This window comes from Pleurodeles waltl, chromosome 1_1 (genome assembly GCF_031143425.1).
Source record: "Pleurodeles waltl isolate 20211129_DDA chromosome 1_1, aPleWal1.hap1.20221129, whole genome shotgun sequence".
In the NCBI taxonomy this organism is placed as follows: Eukaryota; Metazoa; Chordata; class Amphibia; order Caudata; family Salamandridae; genus Pleurodeles; species Pleurodeles waltl.
The window spans coordinates 563177505-563201795 of NC_090436.1; the positions used below are offsets into that span (position 1 = coordinate 563177505).

The window sequence follows — 24291 nt, forward strand, 5'->3', positions numbered from 1 at the left end:
GGGAGGGCCTTGAGGCACCTTTGCTGAGCCGAGGAGGTCACGCCCATAGGAACTGTGACCTCCTCAGCCCAGCAAAGTTCAGCTCAGGCAGCCAGGAGTCTGCGCAAATCGCACATGTCTCACTCCTGACTGTCTGAGCTGAAAATGAAGGGTGTCTGTCAGGCTGGCCTTTGTTCAGCCTGTCAGACACTCTTCATGAGGGGCAAAAGGTGGGGGGACGTGCCCCCTACGCCCTAAAGGACGGTCCGCCACTGGTCTTGCACTAAACAGATGTGATCCACAGTTGTAGCATTATTGCAAGGTATGTGAACATTTTTTTCTTTTATTGGTTAGGGGATATGTCTTTCTTATCTTGAAGTCTATTCTATCCTTTAGGAAGCTAATATAATGGAGTTCATGTATTTGAGTAATTAAGCTGCATATGGCTGGATCCAAACTGAGGTGGCATGGTGAGCAAAAGAATGATGGGGTGGGATGCTACCCCGAGCAATTGCCAGTGGTTCGACAAATTTCAAGCTATCATCCCATCAAATTTTGTGTGTTTGATGTAACATCCTAAGTGGCAAGGGTATGTCCAGTCGTGGGTCCCGTACTCACTGTGCCACTGTGTTGGAAAATGGGTTATTGGTAGGGCAGGTAGGTACCTACACCTAGCAACAAGCCACAAACCTCCACATAAGTACAGTTAGGTCTCCGTAAATTAATCCCAGCTCTACCCTTGGTAGCTTGGCATCGAGCGTCAAGGCTTAACTTAGGAGACAAAGTGTAAAGCATTCAAATATCACAAAACAGTAATTAAATAAAACACAGGAAACAGTTTAAAAATCCAAAACCAATTTATAAAAATAGCTTATATTTTTATCTTTAAAATGACACAAAAACGATTCAAATCGGTTCAGGGGAACCGGAGATATGAATTTTTAAAGTATTATTATTTTCTAGCGCTTAGAAACAAAAAGCGCCAATCGGGTCATCTGGTTGCACCAGGACCGGGGCAAAGTCAAACTTTCAGTCCGACCGCGATGGAGCCCTGCTCGGCTACAAGTCGCGGGAGGCCTCGGTTAAAAAGTTACCTTCTGACTTAGTCTCTATTTTGATGTTTTTCTTCCCCGGGACGAACCTGCCAGTTGGATCCGACCTCCTGGAGCCCTTGTCCGGATACGCGAAGTCGGTTTCCTCGGTGGTGATTTTTACCTTCGGACTTAGTCGTTTTTTCGAGATGAAAATCCTTCGACCGGGGTAAACCTGGATCTTGATCCGACGTCCGTGGAGCCCTTCTCGGATACGATGGCTGGAAGGTCCCGGTCAACTTTTTACGTTCGGACTTAGTCTCTTTTTCGGATGTTTTTCTTGACCGGGACGAACCACGAAGTCAGGCCGGGTCGCGGTTGAGGCAAGCCGGCTAGAATTTCCGCGTCGGGTCGGTCACTTTATGGAGCTTTTTTTCTAAAATTCTCCAATCTTTTCCAAACTTCTGGGGCTTCACCCAGATGTTCTTTTAGGGTTCTTTTGGGGTCCACAGCTCACCCCAAGGGTCCAGAAGTTCTGTGATGGTCCTTGGGAAGTGCGGACTTCAACTCCCAGAATACACCAGGCGCAAACTCCTTTTTGGCCACTGGACAGTGGTCAGCTGGTCACTTTTTCAGGAGTTGGTGCAGGGGACTCTGGAGAGCAATTTTTCACCTGTAGCAAACAGGGAGTCCCTCCTTGAACCGGTGGAAGCCAGGCAAAGTCCTTCTTGTGGTGAAGCCCAAGTGTGCAGCTGGTGCAGTCTTTCTGAGTGCAGGGTCCAGGTGCAGGCCAGGGGTCCAGCAGGGCAGTCCTTCTTCTCCTTGTAGTTCTTTCTTCTTGAAATTTGGTGGGGATCTGAGGCGTGGGTGCAGGTCTGCCAGTTTTATCCTTGCTCCTGGGTGAAAAGCAGGGGGGCCCTGGTTCTCCAATCAGGGACAGGGTCGTCCCCCTGTGATGACCACTTCCTGGGAAGTGTGGCAAAAATCCATCCCAGAAGGCAACATTCTCTAAAAATCCAAAATGGATGAATCTGATTTTTGGAGGAGAGATCTGGCTGAGCCCACCCACTGGTGTGGCTATAAATCATAAACACACCCCTCTCCTGCCCTCTCCTAATCTAATCAAGGGGGCACCTAGCTGTCTGGGGTTGCAGGATGTGGGGGTGTTGCTGGGTGCTCCAGATGTCCTTCTCTGCCTTTGAAGACTAGTTTGGCAGCCCTCCCCCTTCCTGCCTCACCATCTGCTGAGGGGAGATTCTCTCCCCCAAGCACATTCCTTTGTGTGAAGTCTGGCCACTTCACACCTCATCAAGGCAGCCTGGCAGAAGCTGCTGCAGGCTGGCCAATCAGAGCACAGCAGCAAAAACAATGCAGAGCTGAAATTGGCAACTTTTTAGGTAAAGTCTAAACTTTTTACCTGGACAAGTTATATTAAATCCAACAACTGGAAGTTGTGGGATTTATTACAACAATCAATTTGATACCAAATTCTTGGTATGTAACATTTAAGGAGACTTTAACATTTAAAATAAAGTCTGCCCATTCTAGCCTATGAAGGCCATTTACTTCAATGAGGGAAAAACGAATTTGGCTGTTTTTACCTCACCAGGGCTTATAAATCTATTTTTATAAAGTCCCTGCTTATAGTTACATGGCACCCAGCCCTAGGGGCACATAGGGCACACCTTAGGGGTGACTTATATGTAAAAATAAGGTAGTTTAAGACTTTGGAAGTACCTTTAATTCCAAAGTCGAATTTGCATATAACTTTAATTTAAAAGCAGCCAGCAAGGCAGGCTTGCTTTTAAAATGACACTGGGCACCTCAGCAATGCACCTAGGTGTGCACCACCTATGCTGTGGTCCCTAAACCTACATGCCCTACCATATACTAGGGACTTATAGGTAGGTTAACTTAGCCAATTATAATTAGCCTAATTTGCATATCCATTTTACACAGAGCACAGGCCCTGGGACTGGTTAGCAGTACCCAGGGCACCATCAGAGTCAGGAAAACACCAGCATAAAGTGGAAAATGGGGGCAAAAAGTTATGGGGCCTCTGCAATCAGCCCTAGTTTCTCACACACTGGAACCAAGCTAATCCAGCCTTATGAGCTTTTAGTGAAGACCTGGCCTGGAAGTACGGACTGGACTCTTCCCATGAGAAGCAAGGTCAAGGATGATTTGCATATGGCTGGGTCCAAATTTAGGTGGCATGGTGAGCAAAAGAATGATGCGTTGGGATGCTCCATGAGCGATTGCTAGGGGTTAGACAAATTGCAAGCATTCCTCCCATCACGTTTTGTGTGTTTGGTGTACTGCCCTAAGTAGCAAGGGTATGCTGAGACGTGTCCGGTGCCCACTGTGCCATTGGAACCAAGCTATATTTGTCTGATGAGTACTTATCTGGGCAGAACTGGTCAGATGTTGCTTGTGTTCCATTTCAAGGACGACCTGGCTTAGCAGTGTACTACTCCCATGAGCAACAAAGTCCAGAATGAACTGCATAAGGCTGGGTCCAAATTGAGGTGGCACAATGAGCAAAAGAACATTAGGTTGGGATGCTACCCCAGGAGATTGGCAGTGTTAAACCAAGTACAAGCATTTCTCCCAACACCTTTTGTGTGTTTGATGTTTTACCCTAAACGTCAAGGGCATGCACAGGCGAGGGTCCTGTGCTCACTGTGCTACTTGATCCAAGCCATTCCTCCCTGATGAACCCTTATCAGGGTGAAACCAGTCAAATCAAATCAAATCAAATCAAATCAAGCTTTATTTTGTTTTTTTGACAAACCATAAAAGCAACACCTTAAAAACTTTTGTATACAATTATAAAAACAAAACATAAAATACAGGGCAATACAAATGCAATCCCCTACATTTAAAAAAAGTAAAAGTGTAGCTAAAGCTAAAAGTCAGGCACATATAAAAGTGTTAAAAGCATAGGAGTGTAGATACAAAAATATTAACCAAACAGAATGGAAAGACAGTAGTAATTTTTTTTTTTTTTAAACTGGTCTGAAACGGCTATAAATGTGAAGTCTGCCTCTCAAACATTGATTCAGTGATATCTCTACATTTACTTATTGCAACTTTGATCGTTTTGATCTGCATTTATCCAGATAAATATTATAAATTTTTCTAAACACTGTGGGGTGTATTTTTGTGGTGCTATATGGTGTTACTGTATGATTTATTGTACAAATACTTTACACATTGCCTTCTAGGTTAAGCCTGACTGCTCAGTGCCAAGCTACCTGAGGGTGGGCACAGGATAATTTGGATTGTGTGTGACTTACCCTGACTAGAGTGAGGGTCCTTGATTGGACAGGGGGTAACCTGACTGCCAATCAAGACCCCATTTCTAACATTGGTGATCAGCGGTGAGGATAGGACTTGTATTTGTGCAGTGACATACAGTAGCTAAGTATTTCACTACCTACCCACAGTTGAAGGACAACTTGATTTTTATATTTTTCTGCAATTTAGTTTTGCCTGTCAATTTTTTTACCAAAATCCTCACTCAACATGTCTCGGGCTGGGTCTCAAGCAGGAGATTTTGACCTGGCCCTGTTGGAGACATATAGGCCCTCATTCTGACCCTGGCGGTCTTTGACCGCCAGGGCGGAGGACCGCGGGAGCACCGCCGACAAGCCCGCGGTGCTTCAATGGGGATTCCGACCGCGGCGGTAAAGCCGCGGTCGGACCGGCACCACTGGCGGGGTCCCGCCAGTGTACCGCGGCCCCATTGAATCCTCCGCGGCGGCGCAGCTTGCTGCACCGCCGCGGGGATTCTGACCCCCCCTACCGCCATCCAGATCCCGGCGGTCGGACCGCCGAGATCCGGATGGCGGTAGGGGGGGTCGCGGGGCCCCTGGGGGCCCCTGCAGTGCCCATGCCACTGGCATGGGCATTGCAGGGGCCCCCGTAAGAGGGCCCCTACATGTATTTCACTGTCTGCTGCGCAGACAGTGAAATACGCGACGGGTGCAACTGCACCCGTCGCACAGCTTCCACTCCGCCGGCTCGATTCCGAGCCGGCTTCATCGTGGAAGCCTCTTTCCCGCTGGGCTGGCTGGCGGTCTGAACGAGACCGCCCGCCAGCCCAGCGGGAAAGTCAGAATTACCGCCGCAGTCTTTCGACCGCGGAACGGTAACCTGACGGCGGGACTTTGGCGGGCGGCCTCCGCCGCCCGCCAAGGTCAGAATGAGGGCCATACTGTCAAACTGCTTAAAGGGTTCTGCAGGGATATGGGAGTGCCCACCCAAGTTACCTCCAGAAAGGAGGAATTTTAAATGGCGCTGAGGGCCTGGGCAGAAGTCCATTCAGAGGAGGATGCTGATGAGGAGGAGCCAGAAGATGGCTCCCAAGAGGATTTTTTGCCATCAGTGGATGATGTTACCACTGCAATTGTGCCCCCTGCCTAACCAGGAAGCAGTGTCTCTGATCAAGGCCTGACCGTAGAGGAAAGGAGAGAGGAGAGGGAATCTCAATGGCAAATGTCAAGGCTGAAAATTGAGGCTCAACAGGAGGAAAGGAGAGCAGAGAGAGAAGCAAAAGCAGCTGAGAGAGCCTTAGCTGAGAAAAAACTTTTGTTGGCTCATGAACTGAGTCTGAAGGAGCTGGAGATCAAGGTGAGACAGTCTGAGTCGAACAGTGATGGTGGCAGCATACATGCAGGAACTGTTGGGGGACAAAAGGTTGGTATACCCAAGAATGTGGAGCCAAGTTTTGTGGTGGGAGATAACATTGACAAGTGCCTGGCTGCCTATGAAGTTGCACTAAGGGCCCATGGGAGCTCTGAGGAGCACTTGGGGGCGGCTTTGTGGTTTTATGTACCAGCAGTGGGGAGGGACACACTTCTTAAACTGGCTCCACAAGATAGATATGTCCATGCACCCATGAAAGCCGCTTTACTGGCCAAGTTTGGGCTGACCCCGAGAAATACCGTCAGAGGTTTAGGGTCAGTACCAAACTTTCAACACAAACCTGGGTAGATTGTTATGATTTCTCCAATAAGGCACTGGATGGATGGGTGCGGGCAGCAACGTAGATGATTACAAAGGGTTATATGACTTGATTCTGAGAAAGCATATGGTCAGTATTTCTTTTACAGAGTTGCACCAGTACTTAGTAGATAGTAAGTTGACTGATCACGGGAAACATCACTTACAACGAGGTGAATGGAAAGAAATGCATTTACCATGATGCATTTACAAAGCATATGTGTTTACCTTGCATGGCTTTACCACGCATGCCTTTACCACGAATATACCTTTACCACACATGCCTTTACTACGAATATATCTTTACCATGCATGCCTTTACAACGAATTTCGCTGTAAAGGCATGAATGGTAAAGTTGCATTTGTGGTAAAGGTTTTAAAGGTAAGTACAGGTAAGTATTAAGTGGGTTGAGTGACATATATATATATATATATATATATATATATATATATATATGTATATATGTATATATAAAGTGTTATGGGGTGGCTAACATTTATTGGTGGTAATTGCATTTGTAAGTTTTAGGGTGGGTATTGGTTTTGGGGTGGTAATGGAATTTTTAGGTTTTATGGTGGGTATGGGTTTTGGGATGGTAAGGGTATTTTTAGGTTTTAGGTGGGCATGGGGTTTTGGGGTGCTGCGGTTATTTTTAGGTTTTAGGGTGGGTATGGGTTTTGAGGTGGTAAGGGCATTTTTAGGTTTTAGGGTGGGTATGGGTTTTGGGGTGGTAAGGGCTTTTTAGGTTTTAGGGTGGGCATGGGTTTTGGGGGTAAGGGTGTTTTTAGGTTTTAGGGTGGGTATGGGGTGGTAAGGGGTGTTAGGTTTTAGGGTCGGTATGGGTTTGTGGATTGTAAGGGCATTTTTAGGTTTTAGGGTGATTATGGGTTTTGGGGTGGTAAGGACATTTTTAGGTTTTTGGGTGGGTATGGGATTTGGGGTGGTAAGGAGGTTTAGGTTTTAGGGTGGGTATCGGGTTTGGGGTGGTAAGGGGTGATAAGGTTTTAGGGTGGGTATGGGTTTTGGGGTGGTAAGGTCATTTTTAGGGTTTAGGGTAGGTAGGGTTTTTGGGTGAAAAGGTGTGTTTGTGTGTGTGTGTATATATATATATATATACATATATATATATATATGTGTGTGAGTGTATATATATAAATGCATATATATTACATATATATGTATATATATATATATATATACACACACACACACATTTATATATAAATATAATGTATGTTATACTTACCTCTAGTTTTTTTTTCCCATGCATATGCCTTTACCAACTATGTCTTTACTACGAAATTTTAGTGGTAAAGACATTCTTGGTAAAAGCATATGCATTGTAAAAACATTTCGTGGTAAGTGCATGAGTGGTAATGACCATGCATTGTACTTACCCTGTTGTAAAGGCATGCGTTGTAAGTGCATGCGTTGTTCCATCATAGATCCACTGATCACAGGAAGCTTGCTGAGGAGGCAGACCTCTGGCTTAGCACCAGAGTGCCCAAGAAGGCATCTGAGGGGACACCCACAAAGGTGGTCAGGGTTCCCAACAGAAGAAAGAGGGGGGAGAAAAACTTAAAGATAAGGAGTTCTCAAAAGGCCCCCAAAATAATTCCCAAGGGGGGGGAGGGTGGTAACCATTCCTCTTCTAGATTTTGGAAGAAGCCAAGGTACTTTGATAGAACATATGGGAAATTCATCCCCAAATGCATAGAGTGCTACCAGCATGGCCACTCAAAGGGAGACTCCCAGTGTTCCAAGAGAGCACAGTCCACCTCTGGACAGATACCTGGGTTGGCTAGTGTAGCGCTCGTGGGGAGACAGTCCCAGTTAGCTTTGGGGGGCAGGCAGATGTTTCCCTAGTGTCCCTGGGAGAGAGAGAGATGGTGCCTAAAGCCCACATGCCCAAACATACTTCAAAGTATAGGCAGTGGGTCACCATTGATGGGCAAAGCGTGGAGGCTCTGCGTGACACAGGAGCCAGTATGACTACTGTCAAGAGTCAGCTGGTGTCAGCAAAGCAGATAGTCCCTAATACATTCCACCAGGTCATAGTTGCTGACAATCGTGAGAGTCACCTACCGGTGGAACTGGTTCCCTTTGAGTGGGGGGGGGTCTCTGGTACTCTGAGAGTAGCTGTGAGTTCTGCCATGCCTGTAGATTGTCTGTTAGGCAATGATCTTGAGCATACTGCCTGGTAGGAGGTAGAGCTCAGATCCCACCTGGAGATGTTAGGTTTGCCTGAGTGGGTCTGCATGACCACAAGGTCCATGGCTGCCCGGGAAGGTAGTCAAGGGCGTCTGGAACCTAGAAGAATGGCCCAGACAGCTGCAAAGAGGAATGGCAAGAGGCGCAGGAAACCCGCCTCAGATGTTCCCACGGTGGTGGACGGGCCCCTGAGGAGGAAGAGGCCCCTGAGCCAACTGGAGAGGACATAGCTGACCTGGGCAACCTACCTGAACTTACTGGCTGGCAAGTAGAGGGTGGGTCAAACAGGGCAGAATTCTGCAAGATGCAGAAGGAATGCCCCTCACTTGAGGGTCTGAGGCAACAGGCCACAGCCCAAGCAGCAGGTGACGCCTCTGGCACTCACCATATTCACTGGGAGAATGATCTCCTTTACAGTGAGCCTAAGGTTCCTGGCCCCGGGGCAGCACATGTGCTGGTGGTCCCCCGGTGTTACCGAGCCTTCCTACTGGGTCTGGCTCACGATATTCCCGTGGCAGGACATCTGGGCCAAGACAAGAACTTTAACAGTTTTGTCACCCACTTCCATTGGCCCAGAATGAGGGTAGCCTTAGATAATTTCTGCAGACCTTGCCCCACCTGCCAGGCTAGTGGGAAGACAGGGAAAATGCTCAAGGCTCCCCTGATCCCACTCCCCGTCGTTGGCACCCCCTTTGAAAGGGTGGGCATCGACATTGTTGCTCCCTTGGACCCCAAAACTGCCTTGGACAACTGGTTTATCCTGGCTTTGGTGGCCCATGCCACCCGCTATCCAGAGGCAATCCCTCTGAGAACAGTGACTGCACTGGTGGTGACCAGAGCCCTGCTGGGAATATTTACCCATGTGCGATTCCCTAAGACAGTTGTGTCTGACAGGGGCACAAACTTTATGTCTACGTACATGAAGTCCATGTAGGATGAGTGTGGGGTGACCTACTGGTTTACCACCCCTTAATCCAATGGGCTTGTTGAGAGGTTCAACAAGACCCTTAAAGGCATGATTAATGGCCTGACTGAAACCATGGGCGTAAGTGGGATGTCCTCTTACCATGCCTGCTGTTTGCTTACAGGGAGGTACCCCAGAAAGGGGTGGGTTTCAGCCCCTTTGAACTTCTCTATGGTCACCCTGTCAGGGGACCACTGAGCATAGTTAAAGAAGGCTGGGAGAAAGCTCCCAAGACACCTCCCAGGATGTGGTCAGCTACATGCTGGCCCTCCGCAACCAAACCCAACACTTCTGAAAGCAGGCCAAGAGTAACCTTGAGGCCAGTCAAGAGGTGATAAAGGAGTGGTATGACCGGAAGACCACTCTGGTTGAGTTCTCAACTGGAGACAAGGTTTGGGTGATGGTGTCAGTAGAGCCTAGGGCTCTCCAGGACTGCTGGACTGGCCCATTTGAGATTAAGGAGTGTAAGGGAGAGGCCATTTACCTAGTGGACCTCTAGACCCCTAGGCAGCCTCTAAGCATCCTCCATCACAACAGACTCAAACCTCACTTTGAGAGATCTGAGGTCAGTATGCTCCTGGTCACAGATGAGGGCATGGAAGAGAAGAGTGAACCTCTCCCCGACCTCCCCTCTACCAAAGAAGGTGATGGGTCAGTGGAGGGTGTCATTCTCTCTGACTCCCTGACTTTAGACCAGAGAGGAGACTGCTCTGAGCTGTTAGAGAAGTTCTCTTCCCTGTTTTCCCTCACTCCTGGACTTACCATCTATGTGTCCATGATATTGACACGGGAGACAGCCCCCCTGTGAAGAATAAAATTCACAGGTTATCAGATAAGGTGAAAGCCAGCATCAAGGAGGAGGTCTCCAAGATATTGACCTTAGGGGTTATTGAGATATCCAGTAATCGCTGGGCCAGCCCTGTGGTGAGGTTTCCTAAGGCTGCTGCCCCCGGTGCAAAGCCAGAACTCCAGTTCTGTGTGGACTACCGGGATCTCAACTCAGTCACACGGACTGACGCTCACCCCATCCTCTGAGCTGATGAGCTCGTTGACAGGCTAGGCGCTGCCAAGTTCCAGAGTACGTTTGATCTTACATCAGGGAACTGGCAGATCACCCTGACTGAGGGGGCCAAAGAGAGATCTGCATTTTCCACACCTGATGGCCATTACCAGTTCCTGGTGATGCCCTTTGGGTTGAAAAATGCCCCCGCTACCTTCCAACTGTTAGTTAACGGAGTCCTAGTTGGCATGGATGCCTACTGCGTGGCCTACCTAGATGACATAGCTGTCTATGGTTCCAGCTGGGAGGAACACCTGCTCCACCTCAAGGAGGTGCTTCAGGCTCTGCAACAGACAGGCCTGACCATCAAGGCTAGTAAATGCCATATTGGGCAGGGTTCTGTGATATACTTGGGACACCTAGTAGATGGTGGCAAGGTGCAGCCACTCCAAGCCAAGATTGAAACTATCAATGCCTGGCAACCACCTAGAACACAGACTGGAGTGAGAGCCTTTTTAGGCCTCACTGGATACTACCACAGATTTGTCAAGGGCTATGGCACCATTGTGTCACCCTTGACAGAACTTACTTCCAAAAAGCAACCTAGGTTGGTGAATTGGACAGAGACTTGTCAGAAAGCCTTTAATTCTCTGAAGGAATCCATGTGCACGGCCCCTGTGCTCAAGGCCCCTGACTACTCCCAGGAATTTATTGTGAAGACAGATGGTTCAGAGCATGGCATAGGGGCTGTTCTAGCACAGCTAAATGAGGAGGGCTCAGACCAACCAGTAGTCTTTATTAGCAGAAGACTATTATCACGGGAACAGAGGAGGAGTGCTATTGAGAGAGAAGCATTTGCTGTGGTCTGGGCATTGACAAAGCTAAGACCATACCTGTTTGGGACTCACCTTCGGGTTCGGACAGACTACAGACCCCTCAGATGGCTCATGCAGATGAGGGTTGAGAATCCTAAACTCTTGAGGTGGTCCATTTCCCTACAGGGGATGGACTTTACCGTAGAGCATCGATTAGGGATTGACCACGCCATCGCTCATGGTCTCTCCAGATACTTTCGCCTTAGCGATGAGAGCTCCCAGGAGGTTAGGTAGCTTTCCCTACTTTCAGCTGAGGGGGACACATGTTAGACCTGACAGCCTTAGGGTGGTCACCCATAACTTTTTGCCTGCCTCCCTCTTCTTTTTTGCTCGTTTTCAGACTCTGCGCCTTTTCCACTGCTAACAAGTGCTAAAGTTCATGTGCTGTCTCCCTTTAAACATGGTAACATTGGACCATAGCCAATTGGACCCTTTATTTTACTTATAAGTCCCTAGTAGAGTGCACTATGTGTGCCCAGGGCCTGTAGATTAAATGCTACTAGTAGGCCTGCAGCACTGATTGTGCCACCCACTTAAGTAGCTCCTTAACCTTGTCTCAGGACTGCGATTGCAAGGCCTGTGTGTGCAGTTTCACTGCCAATTCAACTTGGCATTTAAAAGTACTTGCCAAGCCTACAACTCCCCTTTTTCTACATATAAGACACCCCTAAGGTATGCCCTAGGGAACCCATCAGGGCAGGGTGCTGTGTAGGCAAAAGGCACGACATGTACCAATGTAGTTTACATGTCCTGGTAGTGTAAAACTCCTAAATTTTTACACTGCTGTGAGGCCTGCTTCCTTCATAGGCTAATATTGGAGCTGCCCTCATACATTGTTTGAGTGGTAGCTGCTGATCTGAAAGGAGTAGGAAGGTCATATTTAGTATGGCCAGAACTGTGACATTAAATCCTGCTGACCGGTGAAGTTGGATTTAATATTACTGTTTTAGAAAAGCCACTTTTAGAAAGTGAGCATTTCTCTGCACTTAAATCTTTCTTTGCCTTACAATCCACATCTGGCTGCATTTAGTTGACAGCTCCTTGTGCATTCACTCAGACACACCCCAAATACAGGAAACTCAGCCTAACTTGCATACATCTGCATTTTGAATGGGTCTTCCTGGGCTCGGAGGGTGGAGGGCCTGCCTTCACACAAAGGACTGCCACACCCCCTACTGGGCCCCTGGCAGACAGGATTGAACTGAGAGGGGATCTGGTGCACTTCTAAGCCACTCTTTGAAGTCTCCCCCACTTCACAGGCACTTTTGTTTATATAAACATGGCCTCTGCCCCTACCAACTCAGACACTTCCTGGAGAAGAAACTTGTAACCAGAACCTGCATCCTGCCAAGAAGAACTGCCTGGCTGCTCAAAGGACTCACCTGACTGCTTTCTGTGAAGGACTGCTACCTTGCTGTTGCCCTGCTGTCTTGCTGCTCTCTGGCTGAGGTGAAGAAGTGCTCTCCAAGGGCTTGGATAGGGCTTGCCTCCTGTTCCCTGAAGTCTCAGGACCAAAAAGACTTCATCTCTTTAAAAAGGACTCCTTGTGCGGTGAAATTTGACGCACGGCCTGCCAGAAGCGACGCAACAGCCCGACTTCGCAACGAGAATATTGACCCAGCACCAGCTTAGCAACTGGAGTGGAAGTTCGACCCACGGCCCACTGGATTGATGCATAGCCGAGCCTGAAATGCAGCTCGACTTCCAGAGAGGAATCAACGCAGCTCCTGTCGTATGGAGAAAAAAATAAAATTACGCAATGCCCACTGGATCGACGCAGCTCCTGTGACTTCACCCTTCCAGGGCAGGAAATCCATATACCGTCCCTGGAGCATCTGAAAACCCTGCAACCCGAAGAGAATCCACGACTGTGCACCGAAAATCAACTCACAGCCGTCCCTTCATGGAAACTAAACGAAGCAGCGCTGTGTGTGGCCAGAGAAATCGATGCACACCCCTTTGTTTCCATGCTTCTCCTCCTCTGCGGCCCTTTGTGGAGAATTTTCACAGGAACCAGGTACTTTGTGCTTGAAAGAGACTTTGGCCCTCATTCCGACTTTGACCGGCGGCGGTCGCCGCCGGCCTGTCGGGGGCCGCCAGAATACCGCTGCGCGGTCAAAAGACCGCTGCAGTAATTCTGACTTTCCCGCTGGGCTGGCGGGCGGCCGCCTTCAGGCCGCCCGCCAGCCCAGCGGGAAAGATGCTTCCACGATGAAGCCGGCTCGGAATCGAGCCGGCGGAGTGGAAGCTGTGCGACGGGTGCAGTGGCACCCGTCGCGTATTTCACTGTCTGCCAAGCAGACAGTGAAATACTTGTAAGGGCCCTCTTACGGGGGCCCCTGCAATGCCCATGCCAGTGGCATGGGCACTGCAGGGGCCCCCAGGGGCCCCGCGACCCCCCCTACCGCCATCCGGTTCCCGGCGGTCGGACCGCCGGGATCTGGATGGCGGTAGGGGGGGTCGGAATCCCCTCGGCGGCGCAGCAAGCTGCGCCGCCTTGGAGGATTCAATGGGGCGGCGGTACACTGGCGGGAGACCGCCAGTGTTGCCGGTCCGACCGCGGCTTTACCGCCGCGGTCGGAATCCCCATTGGAGCACCGCCGGCCTGTCGGCGGTGCTCCCGCGGTCCTCCGCCCTGGCGGTCTTTGACCGCCAGGGTCAGAATGACCGCCTTTGTTTGCTTTTAAAAGACTTAAGACACTTTATATCACTTTTCAGTGATATCTCTACATTTAGTTATTGCATCTTTGATCATTTTGACCTGCATTTATCCAGATAAATATTATATATTTCTCTAAACACTGTGGGGTGTATTTTTGTGGTGCTATATGGTGTTATTGTATGATTTATTGCACAAATACGTTACACATTGCGTTCTAAGTTAAGCCTGACTGCTCAGTGCCAAGCTACCCGAGGGTGGGCACAGAATAATTTGGATTGTATGTGACTTACCCTGGCTAGAGTGAGGGTCCTTGCTTGAACAACCAAAGACCCCATTTCTAACAATCACTCATGAAGTTTTTTACATAAGCCAACCATTGTATGCTTCCAACATGGGAGGATCTGAGGCAATCCCCTATAATCTCTTGGTTCAGTTTGGTGTACTCAGAAGTCCATATTTTATGGCATAGCAGGATCTGTTGTATTTTGACTAGGTTTGAGAAAAGCGGGACCCCTAGTTCGGAGTGGCATACATGTGATGGGCTACTCTGTGGGAGAGAGAGAAGTTACTTCAAGAAGGCATTCTCTATCAGCTCTAGGGAGTCATGGTTAACGTGACCCCAAAGGCCTGTCCCATACATGGCCTTTGACATATATTTTGCCTTGTACACTGTTAATATCTCACTGGGGGGTTTCTTTCCTACCTTGCAGGCAAAGTTGTGTAACGCTGTGACAGTTTTCTGAAAGTGTAGTCCTCTGGTTCTAGTTGCCATCTGCCATGTCCATTTTAAGTTGAGCATGATCCCCAGTTAGGAAAAGGATGTGACATAGTCGATTCTAGTGTCTTTTATCATGAGACTGGGGGTTTTTGATTTTGCTTTCCCACACCTCATAGCAAATGTCTTGCTTTTGTTAACTAATAGCCCAAATTCCTGCATATAAGACACAAAGCACAATAGTAACTGTTGCAGTGCGAGTGGGGTCTACGTCATAAAAACAGCGTCATCAGCATTTAGTAGGGCAGGAACGGGCCGGGACCCTATTTGGGGCAGGTTGTTACAATCAGCAGCTAGTACATTACCCAAACTATTAATGTATAAGAAGAAAAGGGTGCCAAAACACAACCATGCCTTACTCCCCTCTCTATGCTGAAAGGCAAGGTGCATTCACCCATTAGACCATGTCGCACTCTGGCCCTGCACTCATGGTATGTTTCCCTGAGAAATTGTACAATCGGTGGATCCATCCCCATGTTCCCCATAATAGCCCACAGTTTGCAATGGATTACACAATCAAGTGCAGCAGTTAAATCAACAAAGGTCAAGTACAATCTCCCTTGTTTGATGTTGGAATATTTCTCAATCAGCATGTTTAAGTTCCAAACCTCCTCCATGGTTCCTACTTCCTCCCGGAACCCATACTGTAAGTCTGATAAGACATGCTTCTCCTGGGCCCATTCTTACAGTCTGTTCAAGACAACACGACCTGCCACTTTCAGCATTGAATCTCGGAGAGAGATAGGACGATAGCAGGCAGGACTGTGTCTGTTTCCCTTTTTAAAAATTGGGACAATAATTGATTCCCTCCAAGACCTCACTAGGCTGACTTGACAACATGCACTCAGGACTTGGGTAAGTAATGGCCCCCAAAGGGCTGTGTTGGTTTTGAACAGATCTACAGAGTTTAAATCTGGGCCCAGCGCCTTGCCGGCTCTGCTTGCATTTAGGGCAGTAATGATATCATCCAGGTTAAATGCAAGCTTGATTGGGAAATTAGCGGGGGCAAGAGAGTTGTTGGCAGGCGTATTGTCTACTATAAAACTTACCCTATCAGTTGGATTAGAATAAATGGTTGAGGAGTGGGAGATCCAATCTCCCTCACTAATGCCCATTTCTAGGCGTGGTCTGGTGTCTGACAGGAAATAGGGCGATTTAATTACCCGTCAAATAGATGCTTACTATTGCTGGCTTCTTGCAATTTGTCCCATAATTCTTTTTTCAATACATGTTTCCTCTGCATTAAAACATACTTATAGTTTTTCCTGGCAGCCCAGACTTCATTTATATGTCCTCACAATCGATCAAGAGGTTGTCAATCCTATCCATGACACAGTTGCTTGCTGCATGATTCTGCCATTTATGTTTTTTCCCGTGTGTCACCCCAGCCCCACCCTCAGTCGCTTTCCTTTTACCCATCACGAATGCTTTGACCAGAAGATGGGCCCTTGGAGGTTTTGATAGGTCAAGGTGCTGTCCAAAAAAACTTCAACAATGCCGACGCACCAACAAAGCCTTCTTGATTTTATATGTTAGAGGGGTGGCCCAGCCCAGCTTCCTTCGGGCTCCAATGGGCGTCGACGTACCCCCCCTTGGCACGGGCTGCAGAGTGCCCCCTCGCGCTTTATATCGCTCATTGGTCTGGCTAGTGGGAGGAGGTGTTGTAAAAAATGGCCGCCTCCTGGGGCCACAGAGCAGTCTGGGATTTGTAGTCCCCTTGGAAAGTGTAGCATGCCCCGTGCTGCGGAGTGCCCCCTCGCGCTTTATAGCACTCGTTGGTCTGGCAAGTGGGAGCAGGTGTTATAGAAAATGGTGGCCTCCTGGGGCCACAAAGTAGTCTGGGATATGCAGTCCCCTTGGAAAGTTTAGTGCATCTTGCGCTGCAAAGTGCCCCCTCGTGCTTTATAGCGCTTGTTGGTCTGGCAATTGGGAGCAGGTGTTGTAGAGAATAGCCACCTCCTGGGGAAACAAAGCAGCCTGGGACATGTAGTTCTCTTGGAAAGTTTAGCGCGTTCCGTGCTGCTGAGTGTCCCCTCACGCTTTATAGCACTCGTTGGTCTGGCAAGTGGGAGGAGATGTTGTAGAAAATGGCCACCTCCTGGGGCCACAAACCAGTCTGGGATATGTAGTCCCTTTGGAAATTTTTGCACGTCCCTGAAACCAGTCCTAGTTTGCTTGTGCCCTGGTTCAGTGAAGACCTGGCCTAGCAGGTCAGCTTGGACTGTTCCCATGAGGAGCAGAAAATAGGCTGAGCTGCATGCAGCTGAGTTCAAATTGAGGTGGCTTGGTGAGCAAAATATCGATGGGTTGTTATGCTACCCTGACCAACTGCCAGAGGTTATACAAATTGCAAGCATCCCTCCCATTACCTTTTGTGTGTTTGATGTACCTCTCTAAGTGGCAAGGGTATGTCCTGACGTGAGTCCTGTGCTCACTGTGCTACTGGAAAAAAGCTACACCTGTCTGATGATCCCTTATCAGGACAAAACTGGTCCAAGGTTGCTTGTGTTCTAATTCAGTGAAAGCCTGGCTGGGCAGTTCGGACTGGCCTGTCCCCATGAGTAGTAGGGTCAAGGCTGATTTACATAGGGCTAAGTCCAAATAAGTGGCAAGATGAGCAAGAGAGTGTTGGGTTTGGATGCTACCACTATTGATTGCCAGTGGTTAGACCACATGCAACCATTCCTCCCATCACCTGTTCTGTCTTTGATGTACCACCCTAAGTGGCAAGGGTATGCCCAGGTGTGTTTCCTGTGCTCACTATGCCACAGGAAACAAGCTATACTGGGCTTATGAGCCCACATCAGGGCAAAACAGGTCCTAGATAGCTTTTGTTCTGGTTCAGGGAAGATCTAACCTGGAATTTTGGACTGGACGGTTCCCATGGAGAGAAGGTTCAAGGCTGATTTGCATATGGCTGGGACAAATAGGGATGGCACTATGAGCAAAAGATTCCTGGGTTGGGATGCTAATCCCAGTGATAGCCAATTGTTTTACAAATTGCAAGCATTCCTTCCATCACCTTTTGTGTGTTTGATGTATCACCGTAAGCCTGGCAGGAGTATGCCCAGATGAGGGTCCTGTATTGACTGTGCCTCTGGAACCAAGCTATATCTGCCTGATGAGCCCTCATCAGGGCAAAACCAGTGAAAGGTTGCTTGTGTTCAAGTTCAAGGAAGACCTGGACTAGCATTTCGGATTGGACTGTTGTCATGAGGAGCAAAGTCAAGGCTAATGAACACATCTCTGGGTTAAAACTGAGGTGGCATTATGAGCAAAATAACATTGGGTTGGGTTGCTACCCCAAGTGATTGCCAATGGTTAGACAAATTGCAAGCATTCCTCCCATCGACTTTTGTTGTTGATGTAGCACCCTAAGTGGCAAGGGTATGCCCAGACAAGGGTCCTGTGCTCACTGTGCTATTTGAACCCAGGTCAGACTGGATTGTTCCCATGAGGAGCAGAGTTAAGGCTGATCTGTGTCTGACTGTGTTCAAACTGAGGTGGCATAGTGAGCAAAAGTTCAATAGGTTACATTGCTACCCCAAGGGATTGCCAGTGGTCAGACAAACTGCAAGCATTCCTCCCATCAACTTTTATGTGTTAAATGTACTGCCCTAAGTGGCAAGGGTATGCCTAGACGTGGGTACCGTGCCCACTGAGCCACTGGAAACAAGCTATCCCTGCCTAATGAGACCTTCTCACTGTGAAACTGGTCCCAGGCTGCTTGTGTTCCCCTTCAGTGAAGATCTTACGTGGCACTTGGGACTAAACTGTTCCCATGAGAAACAGGGTCAAGGCTCATTTGCATATGGCTCAGTCCAAACTGGGGTGGCATAGTGAGCAAAAGAATGTTGGGTTGGGATGCTACCCCGAGTCATTGCCATTGGTTAGACAAATTGCAGTCATTCCTACCATAACCTTTTGTGTGTTTGATGTACTGGCTTAAGTGACAAGGGTATTATCAGATGTGCATCCATGCTCACTGTTCTACTTGAACTCAGCTATGCCTCCCTGCTGAGCTCTTAAAAGAGTGATACCAGTCCTAGGTTGCTTGAGAGCTGCTTCAGTGAAGATCTGGCCTGGCAATTTGGACTGGACTGTTCCTATGAGGAGCAGGGACAAGGTTGATTTACATATGGCTGGGTCAAAAATTAGGTTGCATGCTGAGCAAAACAGCAATGGGTTGGGATACTACATCGAGAGATTGCCAGTAGTTTGACAAATTCCCCATTTGTGTGTTTGATGTACTGCCCTAGATGACAAGGGTATTCCCAGACATGGGTCTCATGCTCAGTGTGCCACTGGAACCAAGCTATACTGGGCTAATGATCCTATATCAGGGTGAAACCAGTTCTAGGTTGTTTGTGTTGCAGTTCAGTGTAGACCTCACCTAGATGTTCAGACTGGACTTTCCCGTTGAGGAGAAAGGTCAATGCTGATTTGCACATAGTTGGGTCCAAACTGAGGTGGCATTTTGCGTAAAAGAATGATGGGTTGAGATACTACCCTAATCAACTGCCAGTAGTTAGACAATTTTCAAGCATTCTTACTATCACTTTTTGTGTTTTTAATGTACTGCCCTAGGTGGCAAGGGTATGCCTAGATGTGAGTCCCTTATTCACTGTGCCATCTAGCTTTACCTGGCTGATGAGCACTTATCATAGTGAAATTGGTCCTAGGTTGCTTGTGTTCCAGTACAGTGAAGACCTGGCCTGGTAGTTCGAACTGAACTTTCCTCATGAGGAGCAGGATCAATGCTGATTTGCATGTGGCTGGGTCCAAACTGAGGAGGCATGGTAAGCAAAAGAATAATGTCTAGTTTAGTCAGTGTAACATTAAAGCTTATCATTAGATGGTGCCATAAGAAGTCATTAATTGGTTAGATGATTTAAGGAACTACCTATACCAACAAGTGATCATCGTCAATAGGGCATTATGTTAGAGTAAGAATCAATACCCCTTTTTAGATTGCTGTAAAGCTATTAATTGACCTCTACTACAGTTGTCCCAGCTACTCAAGGGCATTTCCTGTGTGTTTGAATTATGCCTAAAGAGGTAATCTCTGTAAGGGCCCCTATGTATTGTGTGGTCTAGGAGTTATTATTGGTTGCATCATGGCATACGTGTTGATGCAATCATTGCAAGTGGCCATGTCTTTCAGCCATTCAGTAAACGTAGGTACCCTGTGCCGCTCTTCCCCACAATTTGTGGCTATTTTGCGATTGGTAAAAAAAACTTTAATGCTGTCAGGCAATGCATTCCACTTGGGGATGACTTTACATAGCCCAACAGAGTGCATTGAAGCTTGGCCCTATGTAGTTTGCTGTGATGAGACAAAGTCCTTAATCCTTCAAAAAAGTCCTAATACTCATCTATTGTGCTAACATTAGGTTTTTCCTCAGAGAAATCCCATTATTTGATCCTGTGACTCAGTTCAAGATGTTTCTTTGGAATCACAGACATTCCTCCCATCACCTTTTTTGTGTTTGATGTATCACCCTAATTGGCAAGGGTATGCCCAGTCGTGGGTCCTGTGCTCGATGTGCCACTGGAACCAAACTATATCTGGCTGATGAGCCCTTATCAGAGAGAAACCAGCCAGAGGTTGCTTGCTTTCTGATTCATTGAAGAATTGGCCTGGCAGTTTGGACTGGATTGTTCCCATGAGAAGGGTTCAGGCTGATTTGCATGTAGTTGGCTTGAAACTGAGGTGGCATGGTGAGCAACAGAACAATGGGTTCTGAAGTTATCCTGTGTGATTGCCTGTGGTTATTGTAGGAGGCTGGCCTGGCATATAGTGGGTACCTGATGGTACTTACACCTTGTGCCAGGTCCAGTTATCCCTTATTAGTAGATTAGTAGTGTTCTAGCAGCTTAGGCTGATAGAGGTAGCTATAGCAGACCAGCTTAGGCTGAAGTAGGAGACATGCAAAGCTCCTACTATACCACTTATATCATATAGCACTATATCATAAGAATCACAATACTCAGAGTTACTAAAAATAAAGGTACTTTATTTTAGTGACAATGTGCCAAAAATATCTCAGAGGATATACTCTCTTATGAGGTAAGTAAAATACACAAAATATACACACAAACCAAAAATCAGGCAAGTAACCAGTTAGCAAAGTAGTGCAAACACTGTAGAATACAATAGGATGCAATAGGCCTAGGGGCAACAAAAACCATATACTAAGAAAGTGGAATGCGAACCACTTAGGGACCCCAGGCCTAGTGTAGTGTGTAGAGGGTCGCTGGGAGTGTAAGAAAACACTAAGGGTGTCCAAGATACTCCACCCCAAGACCCTGAAAAGTAGGAGTAAAGTTACCCTACTTCCCCGGAAACACACTAAAGTCGTGATAGGAGATTCTGCAAAGACCACAACTGACTGCAAAGCACTGAAGACGGATTCCTGGACCTGAGGACCTGTAAAGGAAGGGAACCAAGTCCAAGAGTCACGAAAGTGTCCAGGGGGTCAGGAGCCCACTAAACCCCGGAAGAAGGTGCAAAGTGGCTGCCTCCGGTTGGAAGAAGCTGAAGATTCTGCAATAATGGAAGATGCTAGGAACTTTTCCATTGCAAAGAAGATGTCCCATGGTGTGCTGGAGGATGCAGAGTTGTTTCCACACACAAAGACTGCAAACAAGCCTTGCTAGCTGCAAAGGTCACAGTTGAAGAAAATGGGTGCTGCCCATGCCCAGGAAGGACCAGGAGGTCACCCCTTAGAGGAGGAGACAGAGGGGGCGCTCAGCAACACAGAGAGCCCACACAGAAGCAGGCAGCATCCGCAGAAGTACTTGAACCTGGGTTCAAGAAAACTGAGCACGGCAGTCGTCTCAAAACTACAAAAGAGGGTCCCACGAAGCGGGTGCTCAACTCAGCGAGTTGAGCAATGCAGGACGGAGTGCTGGGGACCCGGGCTGTGCTGTGCACGAAGGATTCCTTGCAAAAGTGCACAGAAGCCCTAGCAGCTGCAGTTCATGCAGTACACAGGATTACTGTCTGGCGTGGGGAGGCAAGGACTTACCTCCACCAAATTTGGACAGATGGACCACTGGACTGTTGGTGTCATTTGGATCCAGCTCCTGTGTTCCAGGGACCACGCTCGTCAAGATGAGAGGGGATCCAGAGGACCAGTGAAACAGAAGTTTGGTGCCTGCGTTAGCAGGGGGAAGATTCCGTCGACCCACAGGAGATTTCTTCTTGGCTTCCAGTGCAGGGTGAAGGCAGACAGCCCCCAGAGCATGCACCACCAGGAAACATTCGAGAACGCCAGCAGGATTAGGCGCTACAATGTTGCTGGTAGTCTTCTTGCTACTTTGTTGCAGTCTTGCAGGCGTCCTGGAGCAGTCAGCGGTCGATCCTTTGCAGAAGTTGAAGAGGGAGATGCAGAGGAACTCTGGTGAGCTCTTGCATTCGTTATCTGAAGAGAAGCCCACAGGAGAGACCCTAAATAGCCCTCAGAGGAGGATTGTCCACCTAGTCAGGTAAGCACCTATGAGGAGGGGTCTCTGATGTCACCTGCTGGCACTGGCCACTCAGAGGCTTCCATTGTGCCCTCACACCTCTGCATTCAAGATGGCAGGGGTCTGGGACACACTGGAGGAGCTCTGGGCACTACCCCTTTGGTGATGATGGACAGGGGAGTGGTCACTCCCCTTTCCTTTGTCCAGTTTCACACCAGAGCAGGGGCTGGGGGATCCCTGAACCGGTGTAGACTGGCTTATGCAAGGAGGGAACCATCTGTGCCCTTCAAAGCATTTCCAGAGGCTGGGGGAGGCTACTCCTCCCCAGCCCTTAACACCTATTTCCAAAGGGAGAGGGTGTAACACCCTCTCTCAGAGGAAATCCTATGTTCTGCCTTCCTGGGACTCGGCTGCCCAGACCCCAGGAGGGCAGAAGCCTGTCTGTGGGTTGGCAGCAGCAGTAGCTGCAGTGAAAACCCCAGAGACCTGGTTTGGCAGTACCCGGGGTCCATGCTGGAGCCCAGGGGAAGCATGGGATTGGCACCCCAATACCAGATTTGGCATGGGGGGACATTTCCATGATCTTAGACATGTTACATGGCCATATTCGGAGTTACCATTGTGAAGCTACACATAGGTATTGACCTATATGTAGTGCACTTGTGTAATGGTGTCCTCGCACTCATAAAGTCCGGGGAAATTGCCCTGAACTATGTGGGGACACCTTGGATAGTGCCAGAGTGCCCTCACACTTAGTAACTTTGCACCTAACCTTCACTAGGTGAGGGTTAGACATACAGGTGACTTATAAGTTGCTTAAGTGCAGTGTAAAATGGCTGTGAAATAACGTGGACGTTATTTCACTCAGGCTGCAGTGGCAGTCCTGTGTAAGAATTGTCTGAGCTCCCTATGGGTGGCAGCCCATAGGGATCTCCTGGAACCCCAATACCCTGGGTACCTAGGTACCATATAATAGGAAATTATAAGGGTGTTCCAGTGTGCCAATTAGAATTGGTAAAAGTGGTCACTAGCCTGCATGACTATGTTAAAGACAGAGAGGGCATTAGCACTGAGGTTCTGGTTAGCAGACCACAACTATGAGCACTGGGGTCCCGGCTAGTAGGATCCCAGTGAGACAGGCAAAAACAAACTGACACACAAGTAAGGTGGTACTTTCCCACGGTTATATACATTGCAAACCTTCCTTCCATCACAATTTGTGTGTTTGATGTCATTAATATCAATGTCATTTTTAAAACACAGCAGTCAATGAGGTAGTCAAGGAAATTATTCTGCATTTTTTCCTTCTTCAGAGAATCATCCTTCCGTTACAAAGCAAACACTGGGTGGAGTCAACAAAACCCTGTAGAAGAGAAGACTAGACTGCATTAACATTGTCACTATGCAAAGGCTTTAAATCCGTTTACCTGATCCTGAAGAATTGTTACCACATCATAACAACCTCAGCGGCATTGGGGTGTTTCAGTAGACTTCAGGATTAAGCTAAAGTACTCTGAACTGACCACAAGGCACACTGGTAGCAATGGTCCATGACAACTTCAAAGACTGACTACTCAGTACAGGTCTTATATGATGCTATCGGGCCCTAAAATTTGGAATGCACTGAACACCCAGGTCTGGAGACACAGGCTAACTATGCATGTTTCTAGAAGGACGTATTTCTGCTTGCTTTCAACTGAGCCGCTTTAGCCAGAGAATTGCTATGAAAAATATCAGACGTGGTCAGCATAATAGACTAGATCCTATTTGCACTAGATTTCAGCTCTCTTAGTCCTATTAGAGCTATGAATAATCAAAAGATGACACACAGCACTCAAAAACACCTCAGTACAGAAATGAATGAAAACTACAGCTTAATATAGTCTCAAACAAGAGGTTTCTTGATTTCTGCTTCCAACACGATATTGAACGATTGTCTGCACACGTTACCAGAATGCATCCTAAAATTTCTTCACAATATGATGCAAATATATTTGTACATTCCTTACAATGTTATCATTACCTTAAATGCCATTGGGAAATCTCTGAATGTCTTTCCAATGTCCTTTTCTTCGACAACCTTTTCACTTCCATTACTGTGTGCCTGAGAAACCTTTTCAGCCTGTACTTTTGCTGTACCTGTGCATCAACAATAAGAAGAGATATCTTATATAGCACGGACACAGTGCAGTGGCATCACACATAGCTCTATTGAAAATGTATTTATGTCTGAATAGCCCAGTAGCTTTCATTAAAAGATAAAGAAAAATGCAAGTGTAATTAGTTACCTTCATGTAGTGCTGCTATTTACATATT

The 24291-nt window shown here is 47.8% G+C and overlaps 1 protein-coding gene across 1 annotated transcript in view; it reads right to left on the reverse strand.

Annotated features, from left to right (window-relative positions):
* The window catches only part of SLCO4C1 (solute carrier organic anion transporter family member 4C1), a 490988-nt gene that overhangs the window by 171206 nt on the left and 295491 nt on the right, over positions 1 to 24291 (reverse strand). Inside the window, exon 6 of the mRNA XM_069226038.1 lies at positions 23999 to 24114. Coding sequence (XP_069082139.1) covers positions 23999 to 24114 — 116 coding nt within the window. The remainder of the gene's footprint in view (positions 1 to 23998; positions 24115 to 24291) is intronic.